Genomic DNA, 20,000 nt, shown 5'->3' with positions numbered 1-20,000 from the left:
GACACACACTCCACTTTTACACACGCACTCACGCACGCAGGCACACACACACACACACACACACACACACGCAGGCACGCACGCACGCACGCACGCACGCACGCACGCACGCACGCACGCACGCACGCACGCACGCACGCACGCACACACACACACGCGGGATTAACCAAACACAGCTCTGACCTTCAAACAAACTTTAGATTGAGAATTCATCTGTGTGTGTGTGTGTGTGTGTGTAATATCTATAATAAAATATAATATATAATATAAACACAGTGAATTGAAGAGAACAGGTTACTACTATTTTGCAATACAAAGAAACAAATACAGCTCGATCAGCAAGTAAGTAAAAGTGTGTGCGTGTGTGTGTGTGTGTCTGTGTGTCTAAAAGTGGAGTGTATGTGTGTGTGTGTGTTTAACAGTGGAGTGTGTGTGTACTCACAAAGTCCTTCTCTAGCTTGTCCATCTCCTGCTTGTAGCTGCGGAGGCGGGTGCTGTACATGGCTCTGCTCTGGGCAGGAATCTCACGCACCTCCAGGTCCATCTGCTCCATCTAGAGGCACACACACACACACACACACACTATGAGAAACAGAACTGAGAAAGCAACAACAGATCTAATGATGGAGAGTGTCTTAAAAGCGCACACACACACACGCACACACACACACACGCACACACACACACACACACACACGCGTAATGGATTTCTAGTGTAAAAGTGTGTTAAAAGCAGCGTTGAGAAGCGCGCTTCAGGGAAACAGAGAGTTTGCTGCTGCTGGAGGCATCGAAGCTTTTGCATCTCTGTGTTTACATTAGGGAGGGGCCACAGAAAACACCGCTGGGGCAGCTCTGATGACCCCCACTGGCCACCTCCACCATGGAGACAGAACACCCACGCTACTGTTCTATATCTATGGCAACCGCTTGTTGTTGTTGTGGTGTTGTGTTGTGGTGTTGTTGTTGTGGTGTTGTGTGTTGTTGTGTGTTGTTGTGGTGTTCTGTGGTGTGGTGTGGTGTTGTGGTGTTGTGGTGTTGTTGTTGTGGTGTTCTGTGTTGTTGTGGTGTTGTGTGTTGTTGTGTGTTGTTGTGGTGTTGTGTGTTGTTGTGTGTTGTTGTGGTGTTGTGTGTTGTTGTGGTGTTGTGTGTTGTTGTGGTGTTGTGTGGTGTTGTGTTGTTGTGTGTTGTTGTGTGTTGTTGTGGTGTTGTGTGTTGTTGTGGTGTTGTGTGTTGTTGTGTGTTGTTGTGTGTTGTTGTGGTGTTGTGTGGTGTTGTGTTGTTGTGTGTTGTTGTGGTGTTGTGTGTTGTTGTTGTGGTGTTGTGTGTTGTTGTGGTGTTGTGTGTTGTTGTTGTGGTGTTGTGTGTTGTTGTGGTGTTGTGTGTTGTTGTGGTGTTGTGTTGTGGTGTTGTGTGTTGTTGTGGTGTTGTGTGTTGTTGTGTGTTGTTGTGGTGTTGTGTGGTGTTGTTGTGGTGTTGTGTGTTGTTGTGGTGTTGTGTGTTGTGTTGTGGTGTTGTGTGTTGTTGTGGTGTTGTGTGTTGTTGTTGTGGTGTTGTGTGTTGTTGTTGTGGTGTTGTGTGTTGTTGTGGTGTTGTGTTGTGGTGTTGTGTGTTGTTGTGGTGTTGTGTGTTGTTGTGGTGTTGTGTTGTTGTGTGTTGTTGTGTGTTGTTGTGGTGTTGTGTGTTGTTGTTGTGGTGTTGTGTGTTGTTGTGTGTTGTTGTGGTGTTGTGTGTTGTTGTTGTGGTGTTGTGTGTTGTTGTGTGTTGTTGTGGTGTTGTGTGTTGTTGTTGTGGTGTTGTGTGTTGTTGTGTGTTGTTGTGGTGTTGTGTGTTGTTGTTGTGGTGTTGTGTGTTGTTGTTGTGGTGTTGTGTGTTGTTGTGTGTTGTTGTGGTGTTGTGTGTTGTTGTTGTTGTGTGTTGTTGTTGTTGTGTTGTGTGTTGTTGTTGTTGTGTTGTGTGTTGTTGTGGTGGTGTTGTGTTGTGGGGTGGTGTTGTGGGGTGGTGTTGTGGGGTGGTGTGGTGTTGTGGTGGTGTTGTGTTGTGGGGTGGTGTTGTGGGGTGGTGTTGTGTTGTGGGGTGGTGTTGTGGGGTGGTGTGGTGTTGTGGTGGTGGTGTGTTGTGGGGTGGTGTTGTGGGGTTGTGTTGTTGTGGTGTTGTGGTGGTGTGTGGTGTGTTGTTGTGTGGTGTGGTGTGTGGTGGTGTGTGGTGTGGTGTGTTGTTGTGGTGGTGTTGTGGTGTTGTGGGGTTGTGTGGTGTTGTTGTGTGGTGGTGTGGTGTTGTGGTGATGTGGTGTTGTGGGGTGGTGTTGTGGTGTGTGGTGTGTTGTTGTGGTGGTGTTGTGTTGTGGGGTGGTGTTGTGGGGTGGTGTGGTGTTGTGGTGGTGTGTGGTGTGTTGTCGTGTTGTCGTGTTGTGTGGTGTTGTGGTGTTGTGGTGTTGTGGGGTTGTGGGGTTGTGTGGTGTTGTTGTGTGGTGGTGTGGTGTTGTGGTGTTGTGTTGTGTTGTGGTGGTGTTGTGTGGTGGTGTTGTGTGGTGGTGTGGTGTGGTGTTGTGTTGTGTTGTGGTGGTGTTGTGTGGTGGTGTTGTGTTGTGGTGGTGTGGTGTTGTGTGGTGGTGTGGTGTTGTGTGGTGGTGGTGTGGTGCTGCACTGATCATGTGTGTGTGCACTCAATAAAGCGCTGCCATCTCAGTGGTGTTGTGGTGTGTTGTGGTGTGGTGTGGTGTGGTGGTGTTGTGTGGTGGTGTGGTGGTGTTGTTGTGGTGGTGTGTTGTGGTGTGGTGGTGTTGTGTGGTGGTGTTGTGTGGTGGTGTGGTGGTGTTGTTGTGGTGGTGTGTTGTGGTGTGGTGTGGTGTGGTGGTGTTGTGTGGTGGTGTGGTGGTGTTGTTGTGGTGGTGTGTTGTGGTGTGGTGTGGTGGTGTTGTGTGGTGGTGTTGTGTTGTGGTGTTGTGGTGTTGTGTTGTGGTGTGGTGTTGTGGTGGTGTGGTGTTGTGGTGTTGTGGTGTTGTGGTGTTGTGTTGTGGTGGTGGTGTTGTGTGGTGTTGTGGTGTTGTGGTGGTGTGGTGTGTTGCTGCACTGATCATGTGTGTGTGCGCTCAATAAAGCGCTGCCATCTCAGTGGTGTTGTGGTGTTGTGTTGTGGTGGTGTGGTGTGGTGTGGTGTTGTGGTGGTGTGGTGGTGTTGTGTTGTGGTGGTGTGGTGGTGTTGTGTTGTGGTGGTGTGGTGTGGTGGTGTGGTGTTGTGGTGGTGTGTTGTGGTGGTGGTGTGGTGGTGTGGTGGTGTGGTGGTGTGGTGTGGTGGTGTGGTGTGGTGGTGTGGTGGTGTGGTGTTGTGGTGGTGTGGTGTTGTGGTGTTGTGGTGGTGGTGTGGTGGTGTGGTGGTGTGGTGTTGTGTGGTGGTGGTGTGGTGTTGTGGTGGTGTGGTGTGTTGCTGCACTGATCATGTGTGTGTGCGCTCAATAAAGCGCTGCCATCTCAGTGGTGTTGTGGTGTTGTGTTGTGGTGGTGTGGTGTGGTGTGGTGTTGTGGTGGTGTGGTGGTGTTGTGTTGTGGTGGTGTGGTGGTGTTGTGTTGTGGTGGTGTGGTGTGGTGGTGTGGTGTTGTGGTGGTGTGTTGTTGTGGTGGTGTGGTGGTGTGGTGGTGTGGTGTGGTGGTGTGGTGTGGTGGTGTGGTGGTGTGGTGTTGTGGTGGTGTGGTGTGGTGGTGTGGTGGTGTGGTGTGGTGGTGTGGTGGTGTGGTGGTGTTGTGTTGTGGTGGTGTGGTGTGGTGGTGTGGTGTTGTGGTGGTGTGGTGGTGTGGTGTTGTGGTGGTGTGGTGTGGTGGTGTGGTGTTGTGGTGGTGTGTTGTTGTGGTGGTGTGGTGTGGTGGTGTGGTGTGGTGGTGTGGTGTGGTGGTGTGGTGGTGTGGTGTTGTGGTGGTGTGGTGTGGTGGTGTGGTGGTGTGGTGTTGTGGTGTTGTGGTGGTGTGGTGTGGTGGTGTGGTGTTGTGGTGGTGTGGTGTTGTGGTGGTGTGGTGGTGTGGTGTGGTGGTGTTGTGTTGTGGTGGTGTGGTGTTGTGGTGGTGTGGTGTTGTGGTGGTGTGGTGTTGTGGTGGTGTGGTGTTGTGGTGGTGTGGTGGTGTTGTGTTGTGGTGGTGGTGTGGTGTGGTGGTGTGGTGGTGTGGTGTTGTGGTGGTGTGGTGGTGTGGTGTTGTGGTGTTGTGGTGGTGTGGTGGTGTGGTGTTGTGGTGGTGTGGTGTGGTGGTGTTGTGGTGGTGTGGTGGTGTGGTGTGGTGGTGTGGTGTTGTGGTGGTGGTGTGGTGTGGTGTGGTGGTGTGGTGGTGTGGTGTGGTGTTGTGGTGGTGTGGTGTTGTGGTGTTGTGGTGGTGTGGTGGTGTGGTGGTGTGGTGGTGTGGTGGTGTGGTGGTGTTGTGTTGTAGTGGTGTGGTGTGGTGTTGTGTTGTGGTGGTGTGGTGTGGTGTGGTGTTGTGGTGGTGTGGTGGTGTTGTGTTGTGGTGGTGTGGTGGTGTTGTGTTGTGGTGGTGTGGTGTGGTGGTGTGGTGTTGTGGTGGTGTGTTGTTGTGGTGGTGTGGTGGTGTGGTGGTGTGGTGGTGTGGTGTGGTGGTGTGGTGTGGTGGTGTGGTGGTGTGGTGTTGTGGTGGTGTGGTGTGGTGGTGTGGTGGTGTGGTGTGGTGGTGTTGTGTTGTGGTGGTGTGGTGTGGTGGTGTGGTGTTGTGGTGGTGTGGTGGTGTGGTGTGGTGGTGGTGTGGTGTGGTGGTGTGGTGTTGTGGTGGTGTGTTGTTGTGGTGGTGTGGTGTGGTGGTGTGGTGTGGTGGTGTGGTGGTGTGGTGTTGTGGTGGTGTGGTGTGGTGGTGTGGTGGTGTGGTGTTGTGGTGGTGTGGTGTGGTGGTGTGGTGTTGTGGTGGTGTGGTGTTGTGGTGGTGTGGTGTGGTGGTGTTGTGTTGTGGTGGTGTGGTGTTGTGGTGGTGTGGTGTTGTGGTGGTGTGGTGTTGTGGTGGTGTGGTGTTGTGGTGGTGTGGTGGTGTTGTGTTGTGGTGGTGGTGTGGTGTGGTGGTGTGGTGGTGTGGTGTTGTGGTGGTGTGGTGGTGTGGTGGTGTGGTGTTGTGGTGTTGTGGTGGTGTGGTGGTGTGGTGTTGTGGTGGTGTGGTGTGGTGGTGTTGTGGTGGTGTGGTGTTGTGGTGTTGGTGTGGTGTGGTGTGGTGGTGTGGTGGTGTGGTGGTGTGGTGTGGTGTTGTGGTGGTGTGGTGTTGTGGTGTTGTGGTGTTGTGGTGGTGTGGTGGTGTGGTGGTGTGGTGTTGTGGTGGTGTGGTGGTGTGGTGTGGTGGTGTTGTGTTGTGGTGGTGGTGTGGTGTGGTGGTGTGGTGGTGTGGTGGTGTGGTGTGGTGTTGTGGTGGTGTGGTGTTGTGGTGGTGTGGTGGTGTGGTGTTGTGGTGGTGGTGTGGTGTGGTGGTGTGGTGTTGTGTGGTGGTGGTGTGGTGTTGTGTGGTGGTGGTGTGTTGCTGCACTGATCATGTGTGTGTGCGCTCAATAAAGCGCTGCCATCTCAGTGGTGTTGTGGTGTTGTGTTGTGGTGGTGTGGTGTGGTGTGGTGTTGTGGTGGTGTGGTGGTGTTGTGTTGTGGTGGTGTGGTGGTGTTGTGTTGTGGTGGTGTGGTGTGGTGGTGTGGTGTTGTGGTGGTGTGTTGTTGTGGTGGTGTGTTGTTGTGGTGGTGTGGTGGTGTGGTGGTGTGGTGGTGTGGTGTGGTGGTGTGGTGTTGTGTGGTGGTGGTGTGGTGGTGTGGTGGTGGTGTGTTGCTGCACTGATCATGTGTGTGTGCGCTCAATAAAGCGCTGCCATCTCAGTGGTGTTGTGGTGTGTTGTGTGGTGCTGCACTGGTCATGTGTGTGTGCACTGGTCATGTGTGTGTGCACTGGTCATGTGTGTGTGCACTGGTCATGTGTGTGTGCACTGATCATGTGTGTGTGCACTGATCATGTGTGTGTGCGCTCAATAAAGCGCTGTCATCTCAGGAAGTGACTGCGTGGGCGCTCCGACAGGCCGTCATGGCGACACCACAGTGTAAACAGAGACATCTAAAGGAGCGCAACGTAAACAGTGTCGTGTCACACACATGATGCCACTGTACGACCAATCAGCATGACGTTATTAAGATGTTATTTACATGACACACACACACGCAGCGCTTTAAGCATCGACTGGTGACAGTGAAGTCGTTGCAGATAATGGTATGAAATGTGTCACATGATGTCACTTAAAAGCCATCTGCATACGTGTGTGTGTGTGTGTGTGTGTGTGTGTGTGTATGTGTGGCTCATAAAGAGAATCAGATGTGTCTGTCAACATTACTGACGTTGTTTATGTGTGTGTGTGTGTGTGTGTGTGTGTGTGTGTGTGTGTGAGAGTTTAACTCCTGATTCATTATTTAGGGGAGGAAAGGCTGGTGATCAAACCCCTACCAGCTCTCTGACTTCTTCAAGCTGTTTGTCCACATTTAGAACCAGCTGCGTCTTCTCCTCTGAAAGAGAAACACACACACACACACACACACACACATACACACACACACTGATCAAATGATGGAAGCGTCACGTATAATGACAAGATAGCAACACTCCTCCCACACATCTACACACACACACACATGCACAGAAAATAAACACACATGACATACAGCTAAACAAATAAGCATATGAGACAGGTATTTTTGAAGTGGCGTAGTGGGTGTGTGTGCGATGTTTGATGGTGTTGCGTATGTGTATGTGTGTGTATGTCTATGTGTATGTGTATGTGTATGTGTATGTGTATGTGTGTGTGTGTGTGTGTGTGTGTGTGTGTGTGTGTGTGTGTGTGTGTGTGTGTGTGTGTGTGTGTGTGTGTGTGTGTGTGTGTGTGTGTGTGTGTGTGATGGCTGCTATTTGTGGGCATGTGACAGGGCCGTGAGGGGTTTGTTGTGCTGGGGCGACGCCTGGTGACGGAACTCAAAGGGAGCACAGATGACATACACTCACACACACACTTCACCTGGTACGTATTCACGTCCGACACACACTCACACACACAAACACACAAAGCTGCTCAGTCTGGGTCTGACAGCCACTGATGTGTGTGTGTGTGTGTGTCTGTGTATGTGTGTCAGCATGTGTGTGTTTACGTGGGTGACATCCACTGATGTGTGTGTGTGTGTGTGTGTTTATGTGGGTGACATCCACTTCCTGAAGAGTGCGAACACTTGGGGTGCTTTTCACGCTGCTTGCAGCCAGCACTGTGTGATGAGGGGCCTGAATGATCCGTGCAGTGCCTGTGGGCTGCTCTGTGTGTGTGTGTGTGTGTGTGTGTGTGTGTGTGTGTGTGTGTGTGTGTGTGTGTGTGTGTGTGTGTGGGCTGCTGTCTGTGTCTTCAGGAATCTCTATTTAAATCCCCCTATTGGAGGAGGCAGTGCTGGGTGGAGTGTGTGTGTGTGTGTGTGTGTGTGTGTGTCAAGGCCATCACATAGTCAGCTCATATCTGCATCTCTTCTTATCTAACTTCATGCAGTGTGTGCACTGCAGTGATAATGTTTCTAAGGGCAGTGAACCCTTCACCATGGTTAGCCAGACCATAATAACTACTATGCAACCTGGAAACAATGCCAACACCTGTATTCATCCACTCCATGTTACTGGCTCTGATAGTTAGTCTGATAATCCTAATTCCAAGGTAGGGACCATTTAGTCCTAGTCCCACTGGCTCTGATAATCCGAATTCCAAAGTAGAGCCTAGTCATAGTTAATGTGGCACTGTAGCGAAGTGACACCATCTCAAATGTTGCTGACAAGACACAAATCCCCTGATCACAATGAGAATGATCCCCTGATCACAATGAGAATGTGTATATGATCCCCTGATCACAATGAGAATGTGTATATGATCCCCTGATCACAATGAGAATATATGTAATGTAATGCCTTTATTTGTCCCCCAATGGGGCAATTAGTTTTGCAGCAGTACGAGCACACAAAATGACAAAAATACATAAATACACATAATATAATAAATAACATGATGCACATCATTATCATAGGAGGGTAAACTACCTTTTCCTCCTAGCGTTTAGAAGGGAGACAGCAGAAGGAACAAAGGAGTGTTTGAATCTATTTGTTTTGGCAAATGGGAGTCTGAGCAATGAACCTGATGGTAGAAACTGAAACTGTTGATGTAGAGGATGAGAACAGTCAGACAAGATGGAGTTTGCTTTCTTAAATAGCTGTTTGTTGTAGAGATCGATCCTGTAAAGTTTCTTGTCCAAGCCCAATAATTTTGCTACTAACACTAACAACCTTGTTTAGCAGGTTCCTCTCCTTTACCCTCAAGGACTGAAACCAACAAATAAAGGAGAATGTAATAACAGACTCAATAAAAGAACGATAAAACATAGTCATCAGGGTAGAGTCAACCTGGAATTTGGAGAGTTTTCGAAGACAAAAAAGACGCTGCTGGCTTTTCTTATAGATCGAGTCAGTATTTTTCTCAAATGTCAGTTTGTTGTCAAGAAAGGTGCCTAAGTACTTATAAGACTCTACAGATTCGACTGTCTGACCATCAATCACTATGATATCCGGAGAAGGCTGCACACTTCTAAAATCAATGCACATGTCCTTTGTCTTTAAAACATTTAAGGATAAAAAAGATTCCTGACACCCTTTTAAAAAGTAATCAACCACAGGACCATGCGATGTTTCCGTGCTATTTAACAGGCTCACTATAACTGTGTCATCCGCAAACTTCAATATATGACGGTTTTCAAAATTGCTACGGCAATCATTTGTGTACATTATGTACAGCAGAGGAGAGAGAACGCACCCTTGAGGTGAGCCAGTAGATGTTACAGATAGATCAGAGAAATGGCCATTTACTCTGACTCTTTGTGTCCTCAATGTAAGAAAATCCAAAATCCAGCCACCAATACTACCTTCCAGACCAAAGTTATCCCTTAGTCTCTGGATTAGTAGGTGTGGCTGAATAGTATTGAAGGCGGATGAGAAGTCAACAAACATCAATCTAACATGATTTTTTGGGCTCTCAAGGTGTTTATAGATGTAATTCAACAGAGTTATGGTGGCATCCTGAACCCCTCTCTTGGTCCTATATGCGAACTGCAGTGGGTCCATGAGGTGTTCAGTAGCTTTCAGCAGTTCGGCTTTGATCAATTTTTCGAATGACTTCATAACTAATGAAGTCAGGGCTATAGGCCTGAAGTCATTTAAGGATTTGGGATGTTTAGTTTTGCCAACAGGGACTATAGTAGACATTTTCCACAATTTAGGCACCTTCTGCTGAGACAAGGATAAATTAAAGATGTAGTTAAAAATAGGGCCTAATTGATCAGCACAGTTGGAAAGTATTTGACTACTGATATTATCTGGACCAGCACTTGTTCTTCTTTTGCAGTGTTTGAAAGTTTTAACAACAGAATGTACATCAAAAGGATGAGAAGCTTGATGTTTAGATTCCAGTGCTATATTCTTCAGCATCATTATTTCGTTATTGAAGGAATGCACATCAAATCTGGAATAAAATTTGTTTAGCTCTTATATGATCCCCTGATCACTATGAGAATGGGTATATGATCCCCTGATCACTATGAGAATGGGTATATGATCCCCTGATCATCCCAAATAAATAAGAAACTTGCTCATCCCCTCACTCTCCACTTATAGCTGGTGTGTGCTGAGCTTTTTTAGTGCATAATGGCTGCCGTGCATCACCCAGTGGGTGCCTTGATAAAGCACTATATGCACACATGCAACTGCCTGTGTGTGTGTGTGGTAACTGAGTCACACCCGAACCACGATTTAATCGTCAACTCAACACTTCCGGTTGCTGAGAGGACGCTGGCGTGTTTGTCGCCGCTTCTCGCATCCGACCTTTCCATCTCTCCTGGCGGTTTAAACTACTAACGTTATATTGGAGTTCTCCTACCGTGGACGGCCTGGTCCCAGCTCGACTGGTTGCTGTACCGCCTGGACAAAGTACAAACATCTCGTCGGAGGGCTACAGCTGCGGCTCGTTCACCGGCTTGTCAACTCGCCTGGAGCTAGTAGCACGCCAAGCTAGGCTGCTAACAACCGAACATCTCATGTCGTTTCGTTTCAAATACTCCGCAATGGAACTCAGGAACATCATCCCGCACGCGCTCCCGGACTGCCTTGAGGTGATAAAATCTCTTCGGCTCCTGCGCCGTCCACCCTACGTGCATCGGGCTACCAGGCATAAGTTTGTTTACCTGGCTACAACTATGGCTGTGCCGGCCGTCAGGGCAAACTCACTTCGGCGACATCATCGACCTGCCCCACGCCCACCACCTGTCCTTCTGAGCCCCCTGGTTAGTGTGGCGGCCAATACTGTGTCTGCTATCACAGTGCCTCCATCTGCCTCTTTTATGCTACTGAATGTTCGCTCACTCAACAACAAGGCCTTACTCCTCCACGAAACAATTCTGGATAAAACTTTGGACTTTCTCTGCCTGACTGAAACATGGCAGAATCCCCATGAATTTATCACACTCAATCAAGCCACTCCCTCTGGATATTCCTACATCCAAAAGCCTCGCAGCTGCGGCCGTGGTGGCGGCCTGGCTGTTATACACCGCAATGACATCCTGTTAAAAGAAATCCCAGTCACAACATCATCATTTGAGTGCCTCCACTTCACGCTGTCTGGTGCCACACAGCTCCAGGTGGTTCTTGTCTACCGCCCCCCGAAAGCCTCCTCCTGCTTTCTACAGGAGTTCTCGGACCTGCTGGCCTCGGTCTGCCCCATGTCCCCAGCTACTCTCATACTGGGCGACTTTAACATCCATGTAGACTCCAGCAGCTGTTCCTTCGCTGTGGATTTCCTCTCACTGTTGGACTGCTTTGACATTAAACAACATGTACAGGGCCCTACACATGCCAAGGGGCACACCCTGGACCTGGTGTGCTGTGTTGGCCTAAGCCCCTCCCATCTCTGCTGCACGGACCCGGCTGTCTCCGACCACCAAGCCATCCTGTTCCCTGTCCCAGTGTCCCTCCCCAAGCAGCCTACAAAAAGGTCTATCACATACAGGAACACAAAGCGTGTGTGTATACCTACGCTGGCTAACAGCTGCCAACCACTGCATGAAAAGTGTGATTTTCGTCACTATGCGGCACTGTAGATTGTCGTGGAAGTTCAGGTTAACGGCTGTTCACGGTAATTTGCAGGCAACGCCGAAAACTGCCATGAATTGTCAGAAATTGACGTGGTCCTTGCTTGGCAGTTGTCCCCCCATGACCCCCCTCCTCCTAATTCTAGGGGAGGCTTTAACATGTAAATGAAAATGCTGTGAGCTATACAAATGCAAATCAGGGTTGCAGGGGGAGTTTTACCCCAGGTGACATTTTTCTAAAAGGTAAGAAAATCTCTGGTACAAATAGATCAGGCTCAGTGTAGCCTAATTATAGACTCTTACATTTTAGCTTGAACTGATTTATTTAATTAAAGTAGCTAGATTACTGTGTATGCCATTAGCAATGGCAAATGTTATGTAAAAAAGATACACAAAATAATTTATTTCAAAAATGAGTTTTAATCAGAATCAGCTGGTAAAATGTGAATCAGAATCAGCAAGGTAAAATGTGCATTCCATGCAAACAACATTAGAATCAGAATGAGGGGTCTGCAGAGATCACAGTCTCCTAGAGCTCAACTACTGTGCATAGTGGCATGACTACAGTGACCTTTTCTTTGGTCTTACTTAAATGCACAGAGGATGTATTAACCACACATCTCCCAGCAATGCGCTCAACTGGCAGAAATTATGCTGGGTATGACGTGTCTGTTCCCTACAAGCCCCAAACTTCTATTGGCTTTCCATAAAAATGTCTGTCCGGATGGGGATGAAGCCAGGAAAATTGTGCAATAACATGTTTAAATGCAGTACAACATTAACAACTATAAACTGCTTTATAATTGCTGGTCGTAGTTCTGCTAGAGGGTCAAGGATGGGTTCCTCAAAACTGTTAGTGTTTCCACACCACTTAGCATATACATATGCTGACATTTCTGCTCTAGATCCATCGATTGAGTAAGTTACATTCATATATGTTACCCGTTTGCATGTCATGGCAAAACAGTCAACATCAGTGACTAGGGCTGGGACAACGCGTCGACGTAATCGAAGACGTCGACGCAAAATATGAGCGTCGATTCGTCGAGCATAACGTGTGCTGCTAAATATTTTTTATTTTACACCTTCAGTGTTTTCCATACGTTGACTAATCTGTGGCTGGGCACCACGAAATCAAAACCGGCCACCACACATTGATGTTCTATGTTGTAGGCCTGCTATTTAAATTAAAGATAAGATAAAATAATTTCATTGAGCTGCATTTGCCACTTACTCACACAGCCTTTCCTCACCCCGCCCGCTCTCTCTCGTAACGAGCCCGCTGCTCCTCCTCTGCATGTGCATTTAACAAAAATTTTTTGAAGGATTGTTGTTGCCACATAGAAGCACTGCATAGAACACAGTGGGCTACATTGCTATTAAATCCGCTTAGCATCGTGACCATGCTGCGCAAATTTGTTCAAAACCGCTGCATTAAAGTTAAAGTAAACTCTGCCAAGGTCTTATCACAACATAGTACATTGAGGAGACTAAACGAAGTTAAGTTACAGTATGCAATCAAGCAGTAGCCTTATCTCAAAGCTAACGTTAGAATACTGTTTGGGTGTCAAGTTTAGCATGCTTACTTGCAGCTGCTTGTATTACTCATGCAGGGCTCATTTTATTGACTCTGTTTGCAAAATCCAGATGGAAATGGAAAAGTGTTTTCCAAGACTCAAAAGTGTTTGTCCAAAGGAGAAGTACGAACTGTTATTTGAACTACGTTATGAATTGCATCCACACATGATTCCCACACGAACGTCTTAAAATGACTAACTGAAACTTTATTGAATGCTACCTCTGACTAAGAATACATTACTTTGCACTTGTAGTTACTTGCACTTCAGTCTTTTATTTTGGAATCTTAAGAGCAATAAACATATATTGCAATGTTAAATAATTCATGTTTTTTCATTCAGATATGTAAATAAACATGTATAAGTTGCTATTAGTGAATTAATGGGGAGATAATCGATAATCGAATCGAAATCGAATCGGACTGAAAAAATGAATCGTTAAGATTAATCGATGCATCGAAAAAATAATCGCTAGATTAATCGTTTAAAAAATAATCGTTTATCCCAGCCCTATCAGTGACACAAGAGTACATCTGATGATACATTGTCAACATTGCATGTCTGTCAGACACATCCAAGATTGTCTGGTGGAATGGAGACAGAGGCACCACTGTACAGTTTTCTAAGAAAAGTCGTTCTGCTGACACCAAAACACTGTGCTTCACATAGAGCATATCAGCTGTGTCATTGCATGACAAAGTCCCAACCATTTGTATTCCTAAAATACTGGCAAATTCTGCACCATATTCACATGTCCATGGCATATGAAGACTTCAATTGTCCTATTGTTGTGATTAAACTTTTCCAGTATTCCATTAAAACGCTCAAATTAAAAACACCAAAAAGAATAAACTGGTCCGTAATCCAACATGCATTCTTTCAAATGGAGATGTAGATGCATGTTGGGGGTGCAGCGCAATGGGCCAAACAGTTTGACAAATTTGGAGAGAAAAGTCTGCAGGTATCTATCTGCTACTTCCAGTCTATTGATGGATATGACTCTGGAGCAGAGTATGATACAAGCCTGCACAGGGTCACTTCAATAAACCACTAAGTCCAACCGTTACGCCCCCACGCCAGCAGGGGAGACACTTCCTCTAGTGAGCAGTGGTTGCACTGTGGTCGCGCTTCCACCAGAACAGCTGATAGGATAAACAACAGTCAGTGTGCGGCGGCAAATTCAGAGAGGAGCATCTACAAGCCTCGCCTTCCCACAGGCTGCAGCGAGCTGTACTTGGATTCAGCAGAACAGAAAGGCTAGCCTACAGTTTCATTAGGCTACTACTTCACGTTACTTGGATGTATGTGGATGTGAATCATAAACAACGCGCCCGCGATCGTCGGCGCTCATTCCTTCTAGAAGAGGTGGCCTTTAAACGAGCACTTCCCTTTTTGCTTGGAAGAATGGAGAGCATTGGATCTAGTGCCAGATGAGTAGGCCTACTTGTCTCGCCAGGAGAATGGACATCTGCTGTCGGGAAATCAGAGCCGCGGTAGCCAGCCGTAGCCTACCAGGGTTCACTCGGAGACACATAGGTGCTACCGTTGCAATGGTAAGATTTAAAGAATACGCTTTCATTCTGCTGTAGGCTATAAGGAAATAGATAGGCTACGTTCATAGATACCGATCTTAACTGTACATTTTGTTTTCACAGACTAACTTTGCCTCTTAATGGGGTCGTGACTGAGCTTCGGAGCTGTCTGCAAGTCATTCAAGCAATTAGGTAAACTCCAGGTTGCTGTCCATAGAGGACCGCTGCTCTGGAGTCGAAAAATTGTGCGGGAGAGACAAACTTTAAGAAGAGAAGACTGGTGAACAATCCCAAGCTTGCGGTAAGAATATGTTCGATGACTGCTAGCTAAGCTAAAAGTACCCTAGCCTAAAACCAAAGCTAAGAGTAGCCTAGTAGCCTTGCAAAAGAACAAGTGAGCAGAACCAGCTTTATTAAAGTGTATTTTTTTGTCTCGTCATTTACAGAGAGCACGCCGTCTTCACAACTTGGAGACGAATTGCAGGCGCTATGAACCGGAGCCAGGGTAAGATTTAAAGAATATGCTTTCATTCTGCGGTATAAGGAAATATATACGTATAGATACCATAGGATAGATACCGATCATAACTGTACATTTTGTTTTCACAGACTAATCTCGCCTCATAATGAGGCAGTGACCTCCTATTTGCTCGGAGCAATATCTGCATGTCCAGATTTACACGATGTTGATAAAGACGACATTGTGTGTAAGTTAGCCTACTTTTTTTTTACAGTTTCTCCTTCCTTGTTTAATGTTACTATGACTTGCGTTTGATTTTTATTCATACCACTCTCATTTAATTGTTTTCCAGCCGCCTGTAAGACATATTACGAGACGGCAGGAGCTTTAGGTATACCCAGCCAGAAAACTCATTGCGGGCGGAAGCTGCGAAGAGTTCAGCTCGGAGTCGAGCGAGAAGAAAGAGGGTAAGACTTTATTTGGTGACTATTTTTCAGGTGCATTGATAGATGTGTTGTGTCCATACGCAGTGCATCGCATCGCACAGTACTGATTCATTGTTTTTTTACAGCTGCTGGAATCGAGAGTGTGCTAGCAGATGACGAGGTGGAACTCTGGAAGTCCGCCACCGTAGACCTCATGTCTGATGAAGAAGATGGCGTTGTTGGTGGGGTCTCTGGATGGATTGTACGGTCGCCGTCATTTCGTAGGCCGGAGCTCTCTGAACTCTGTGCGAAGCTGTAGTCCCGGTTATAGGCGACGCCGAAGTACAGAGCCACGCACAATAGGCGTCTGCACAACGGACCTGCCTCGGAAAGAATGCCGCCAGTTACCTACAACCCCGAGGAGGCAAACGGACAGTTCACGGAGTTGTAGTTTTTGGATCATCCTCTACCCATGTGTGGGCAGATCCTCGCTTTGTATATAGTTGTGTTTGTTTTAATAAAGCTCTTAATTTGCATAAACATGTTCCTGGCAAATGTTCATTTCCTCTATAAATTCATTCATGTCCTTGATGGTAGCCTAATAATAGTGTAGTAGCCTACATAGGATAACATGAATATACAGCATAATATGAATAAATAAATAAATATATATACATTATTATTGGGGATCTGCCAACCAATCACGAGTGATTTTACTTGTTTGAAAGTTGTGGTTTCATCCAATACTGAGTAAGGAAATTCAAGCCTGGCCTGGCCAGGTGTGGTTTTGCTACCAATCACGAGTGATTTTTCTTGTTTGAAAGTTGTGGTTTCATCCAATACTGAGTAAGGATATTCTAGCCAGGCCTGGCCAGCCGCGGTTTTGCTGCATTCATATGCTAATTAGGGCCATTAGCACTCTGCAAGCTCTCCACATACGTCATTGTTCGGTTCCGACAATTTGTGGCACAGACAAACGGCGACAAGCGCGGGTTGCAAATTGTCGTCAACTACCGAAAATGAGGGAGATCTCCGGTCGTTTACGGGGACGAAAATCACACTTTTCATGCAGTGAACCTCGCTATCCACCCTTCTAACCGCACTGCTGACGGCTTGGTGGAACACTATAACAGCGCCCTCGCCCTCAGCCTGGACTCTGTTGCTCCACTCACCACCAAACTGGTCTCCTACACCCGCCCCGCTCCCTGGTTTACCCCAGAGCTGCGGAGGCTTAAGTCCACGGGGCGCCGGCTTGAGAGGCTTCACAAAAGATCCGGCCTCACTGTCCACCTCGAAGCCTACAGAGACCACATCAAGTGCTACAAAGAGGCCCTCACCCAGGCAAAAACACTCCATTTCTCCACACTTATACACAGCCAACAAAAGCATCCGAAAATGCTTTTCTCCACCATCAACCGCCTTCTCGACCCTCCCGACGCTCCGCAACCCTCTGATGCCGCTGACCTCTGCTCCAGGTTCCTGGACGTTTCCACCAGAAAGTGGCCATCATCCACCGGCAGCTCCAGGCATCTACACCCTCCCCGCCGGCCACACTACCTCGGCAGGACATGTACCATCCTTCTGCCCACCACAGCGCCGCCTCTCCACCTTCTCCCTGTTGGATGCTGATCAAGTCCTCGACCTCTTGACCAAAGCCGGGACTTCATCCTGCAGTCTGGATCCACTACCCACGACCCTTGTGAAGGCCTGTCTCCCCACCATTTGCCCCCCGGTGGTTGACATCATCAACGCCTCACTCGGCTCTGGTGTGGTACCCTCCAGCTTTAAGTTGGCGGCCGTGACCCCAACACTCAAAAAGACAGGCCTGGACCCAGATGACCCCAACAACTACCGTCCGATCTCCAACCTTCCGTTCCTGAGCAGGATCTTGGAAAGAGCAGTGGCTGCCCAGCTACAACATCACATGTCCCACCATGAGCTCTTTGAACCTCTCCAATAGGGCTTCAGACCCCATCATAGCACCGAAACCGCCCTCATCAAAATAACAAACGACCTCCTGATTGCTGCAGACAACGGCCTTGTTTCCATCCTCATCCTCCTCGACCTCTCTGCTGCCTTCGATACCATCTCCCACTCCATCCTCCTCTCCCGTCTCTCTGAGCTCATCGGCCTTACCGACACTGCTCTCTCTTGGTTCCAGTCTTACCTCTCCAACCGTAAACAATACATCACTCTGCAAGGCTCCTACTCCACCACTGCAACAGTTAACCATGGCGTCCCCCAGGGATTTGTCCTTGGTCCCCTCCTCTTTACCATCTACTTGCTCCCCCTCGGTCAGACCATCCGCAACCATGGACTCAGTTTCCACTGTTATGCAGACGACACCCAACTGTATGTCAGCACCAAGCCCTCCTCACAACTCCCACCAATACAACTCAACAACTGTCTGCATGATATCAAAACCTGGATGACCAACAACCTTCTGAAACTCAACACCAACAAGACAGAGCTCATGGTGGTGGTCCCAGCACCACTGCTCAGGAGGGTTGGAGACCTCACCCTGGTCATCGACGGCTGTCCCACCTCCCCATCTCCCAAAGTGCAGAACCTGGGCGTCATTCTGGACTCCACACTCTCATTCAGTTTCCACATCCAGAGCATCACCAAATCTGCCTTCTTTCACCTCCGTAACATTTCAAGACTCCGGCCGTCACTCACCGACTCAGTCACCGAAACTCTCATTCATGCATTTGTCACCTCCCGTCTGGACTACTGCAATGGTGTACTGTCTGGGCTGCCCAACAAAGCCCTAGACAGATTGCAGTATGTCCAGAACTCAGCTGCCAGGGTGTTAACCCACACCAAGCCCTGGCAGCACATCACCCCATCCTCAAGAAACTCCACTGGCTGCCAATCAAACAACGCATCAGCTACAAAATCCTCCTCCTCACCTACAAATAGGGGTGTCACGATTCTCCAAATCCTCAATTCGATGTAATTTTCAATTTTAAAGTCACGATTCGATTCGATTTTCGATCTAATTTAAATATTACTATTAATGCATTCCTTATATGTTATTTACTCTTTTTGGCCTTTTCCTTCTTTTTTTCGGGGGGGGGGGCTTTTATTTTGAAACCGCTTTGAAACCGTTCCAACCGCGAGGTTGTAATGTAAACAGAACTAACTTTAGGCTAAAACAGAGACGTGAACATAGTAAAATGAAACAACACAGAATGTTAATTTGATTGTTTCAGCACACTCCGAAGAGACCCAAGGTTAGTGTTCATGGAATATGTAATTATAAATGTTCATTTTAAGCCTTAAAGTAACTTTGGACTGTAATTAGACCATCTTTTCACTTGCTAAGTTGAGTAGGCTAAGTTAGTTTTAATTGACGTGAATGAACGAATACTTCCACACCGGTGATTTCAAAGTAGCAAGAGGGGCTTTGATTTCGGTAGGTTGATGTGTAGGCCTATATTTTAACTGGCTGCAGCCTAAAATTAGAGGAGTGTTGACGCTGCAGTTCAGCCCGTGCATGTGTGTTTGTGCGTCTTGGCATACATGCTGAACGTGAATTTAATTGGGGGTGTGGCTGCATCGTCGATTCTACTTTTAAGTTCGAAGTTCGAGATTGAGATGTAATTTCGATCGATTTCGAAATAAAATCGAAATCGTGACACCCTTACCTACAAATCACTTCACTCACTGGCACCCAAGTACATCACTGACCTCCTCCACCCGTACACCCAGTCACGGTCCCTGCGCTCCACCAGCAAGGACTTACTCTCCACTCCCCGCACCAGACTCAAGACCTTTGGTGACAGGGCTTTCTGTGCAATTGCCCCTACCCTTTGGAACACCCTGCCCCCTCCTATCCGTTCCGCCACTTCTCTGACACAGTTCCAAAAGCACCTCAAAACACACCTCTTCTCTCTTGCCTACCCTCCCTAAACCCCCACCATGCCCCTACCCCCCTACTCCCACTCTTGTAAAGCGACCTTGGGTATCTTGAAAGGCGCTATATAAATTGAAGTTATTATTATTATTATTATTATTATTATTATTATGAGTCAGTGAGCTGAGCTCTACCACTTATTAGGAGCCTGAAAGTGCCTTATGATCCTAATGACTTCTTTGGTCCTCGCCCACTTCTATTGGCTAATTTCATATGAGCAAGATCATTGGGTCCTATTGGCTAATTTCACACGAGCAAGATCATTGGGTCCTAATTTAGGACGCCCACTTCTATTGGCTAATTTCATACGAGCAAGATCATTGCTCCCAGTGGCCACACAGTAGCTTCATGTTGGGTTTCCACTGAATGCTACCTGCTCAACTAGCCTCATGTTGGGTTTCCACTGAATGCTACCTGCTCAATTAGCCTCATGTTGGGTTTCCACTGAATGCTACCTGCTCAACTAGCCTCATGTTGGGTTTCCACTGAATGCTACCTGCTCAACTAGCTTCATGCTGGGTTTCCACTGAATGCTACCTCAACTAGCTTCATATTGGGTTTCCACTGAATGCTACCTCAACTAGCCTCATGTTGGGTTTCCACTAAATGCTACCTGCTCAACTAGCCTCATGTTGGGTTTCCACAGAATGCTATCTGCTCAACTCACCTCAACTAGCTTTATTTTTATTTTCCAAGGTTCCAAGAGGAGGATATCAAAAGGTGAGGTGATTGTATAGAGCTGGTAAGTCCCGCCCTGTCTGCTATCCCCGCTGGACCTCTAGATTGAAAAATCGTTAATGTGAGAAAATAATTATTTTCTGGTCCCGTTTGAATTTTGCCATGAATGTGAAAATATGTTGTCTGTGAATTTTTAATATAAATTTTCGTGTAAAGAATGCTACAATTGAGCGGGTAGAAGTTTGATGCGGTTA

The 20,000-nt window shown here is 47.4% G+C and overlaps 1 protein-coding gene across 1 annotated transcript in view; it reads right to left on the bottom strand.

Moving 5' to 3' along the window:
- vti1a (vesicle transport through interaction with t-SNAREs 1A) overlaps nucleotides 1–20,000 on the bottom strand; it is a 147,105-nt gene that overhangs the window by 121,734 nt on the left and 5,371 nt on the right. Inside the window, exons 2-3 of the mRNA XM_076296234.1 lie at nucleotides 6,447–6,505; nucleotides 443–553 (exon numbers count right to left, since the gene is read on the bottom strand). Coding sequence (XP_076152349.1) covers nucleotides 443–553; nucleotides 6,447–6,505 — 170 coding nt within the window. The remainder of the gene's footprint in view (nucleotides 1–442; nucleotides 554–6,446; nucleotides 6,506–20,000) is intronic.

Source organism: Alosa pseudoharengus, unplaced genomic scaffold, assembly GCF_046254945.1.
Source record: "Alosa pseudoharengus isolate Yale_2024_CS ecotype anadromous, Long Island Sound unplaced genomic scaffold, YU_APseudo_1.1 YU_APseudo_1.1_scf_20, whole genome shotgun sequence".
In the NCBI taxonomy this organism is placed as follows: Eukaryota; Metazoa; Chordata; class Actinopteri; order Clupeiformes; family Clupeidae; genus Alosa; species Alosa pseudoharengus.
This window is presented reverse-complemented; position numbering and strand designations above follow the sequence as displayed.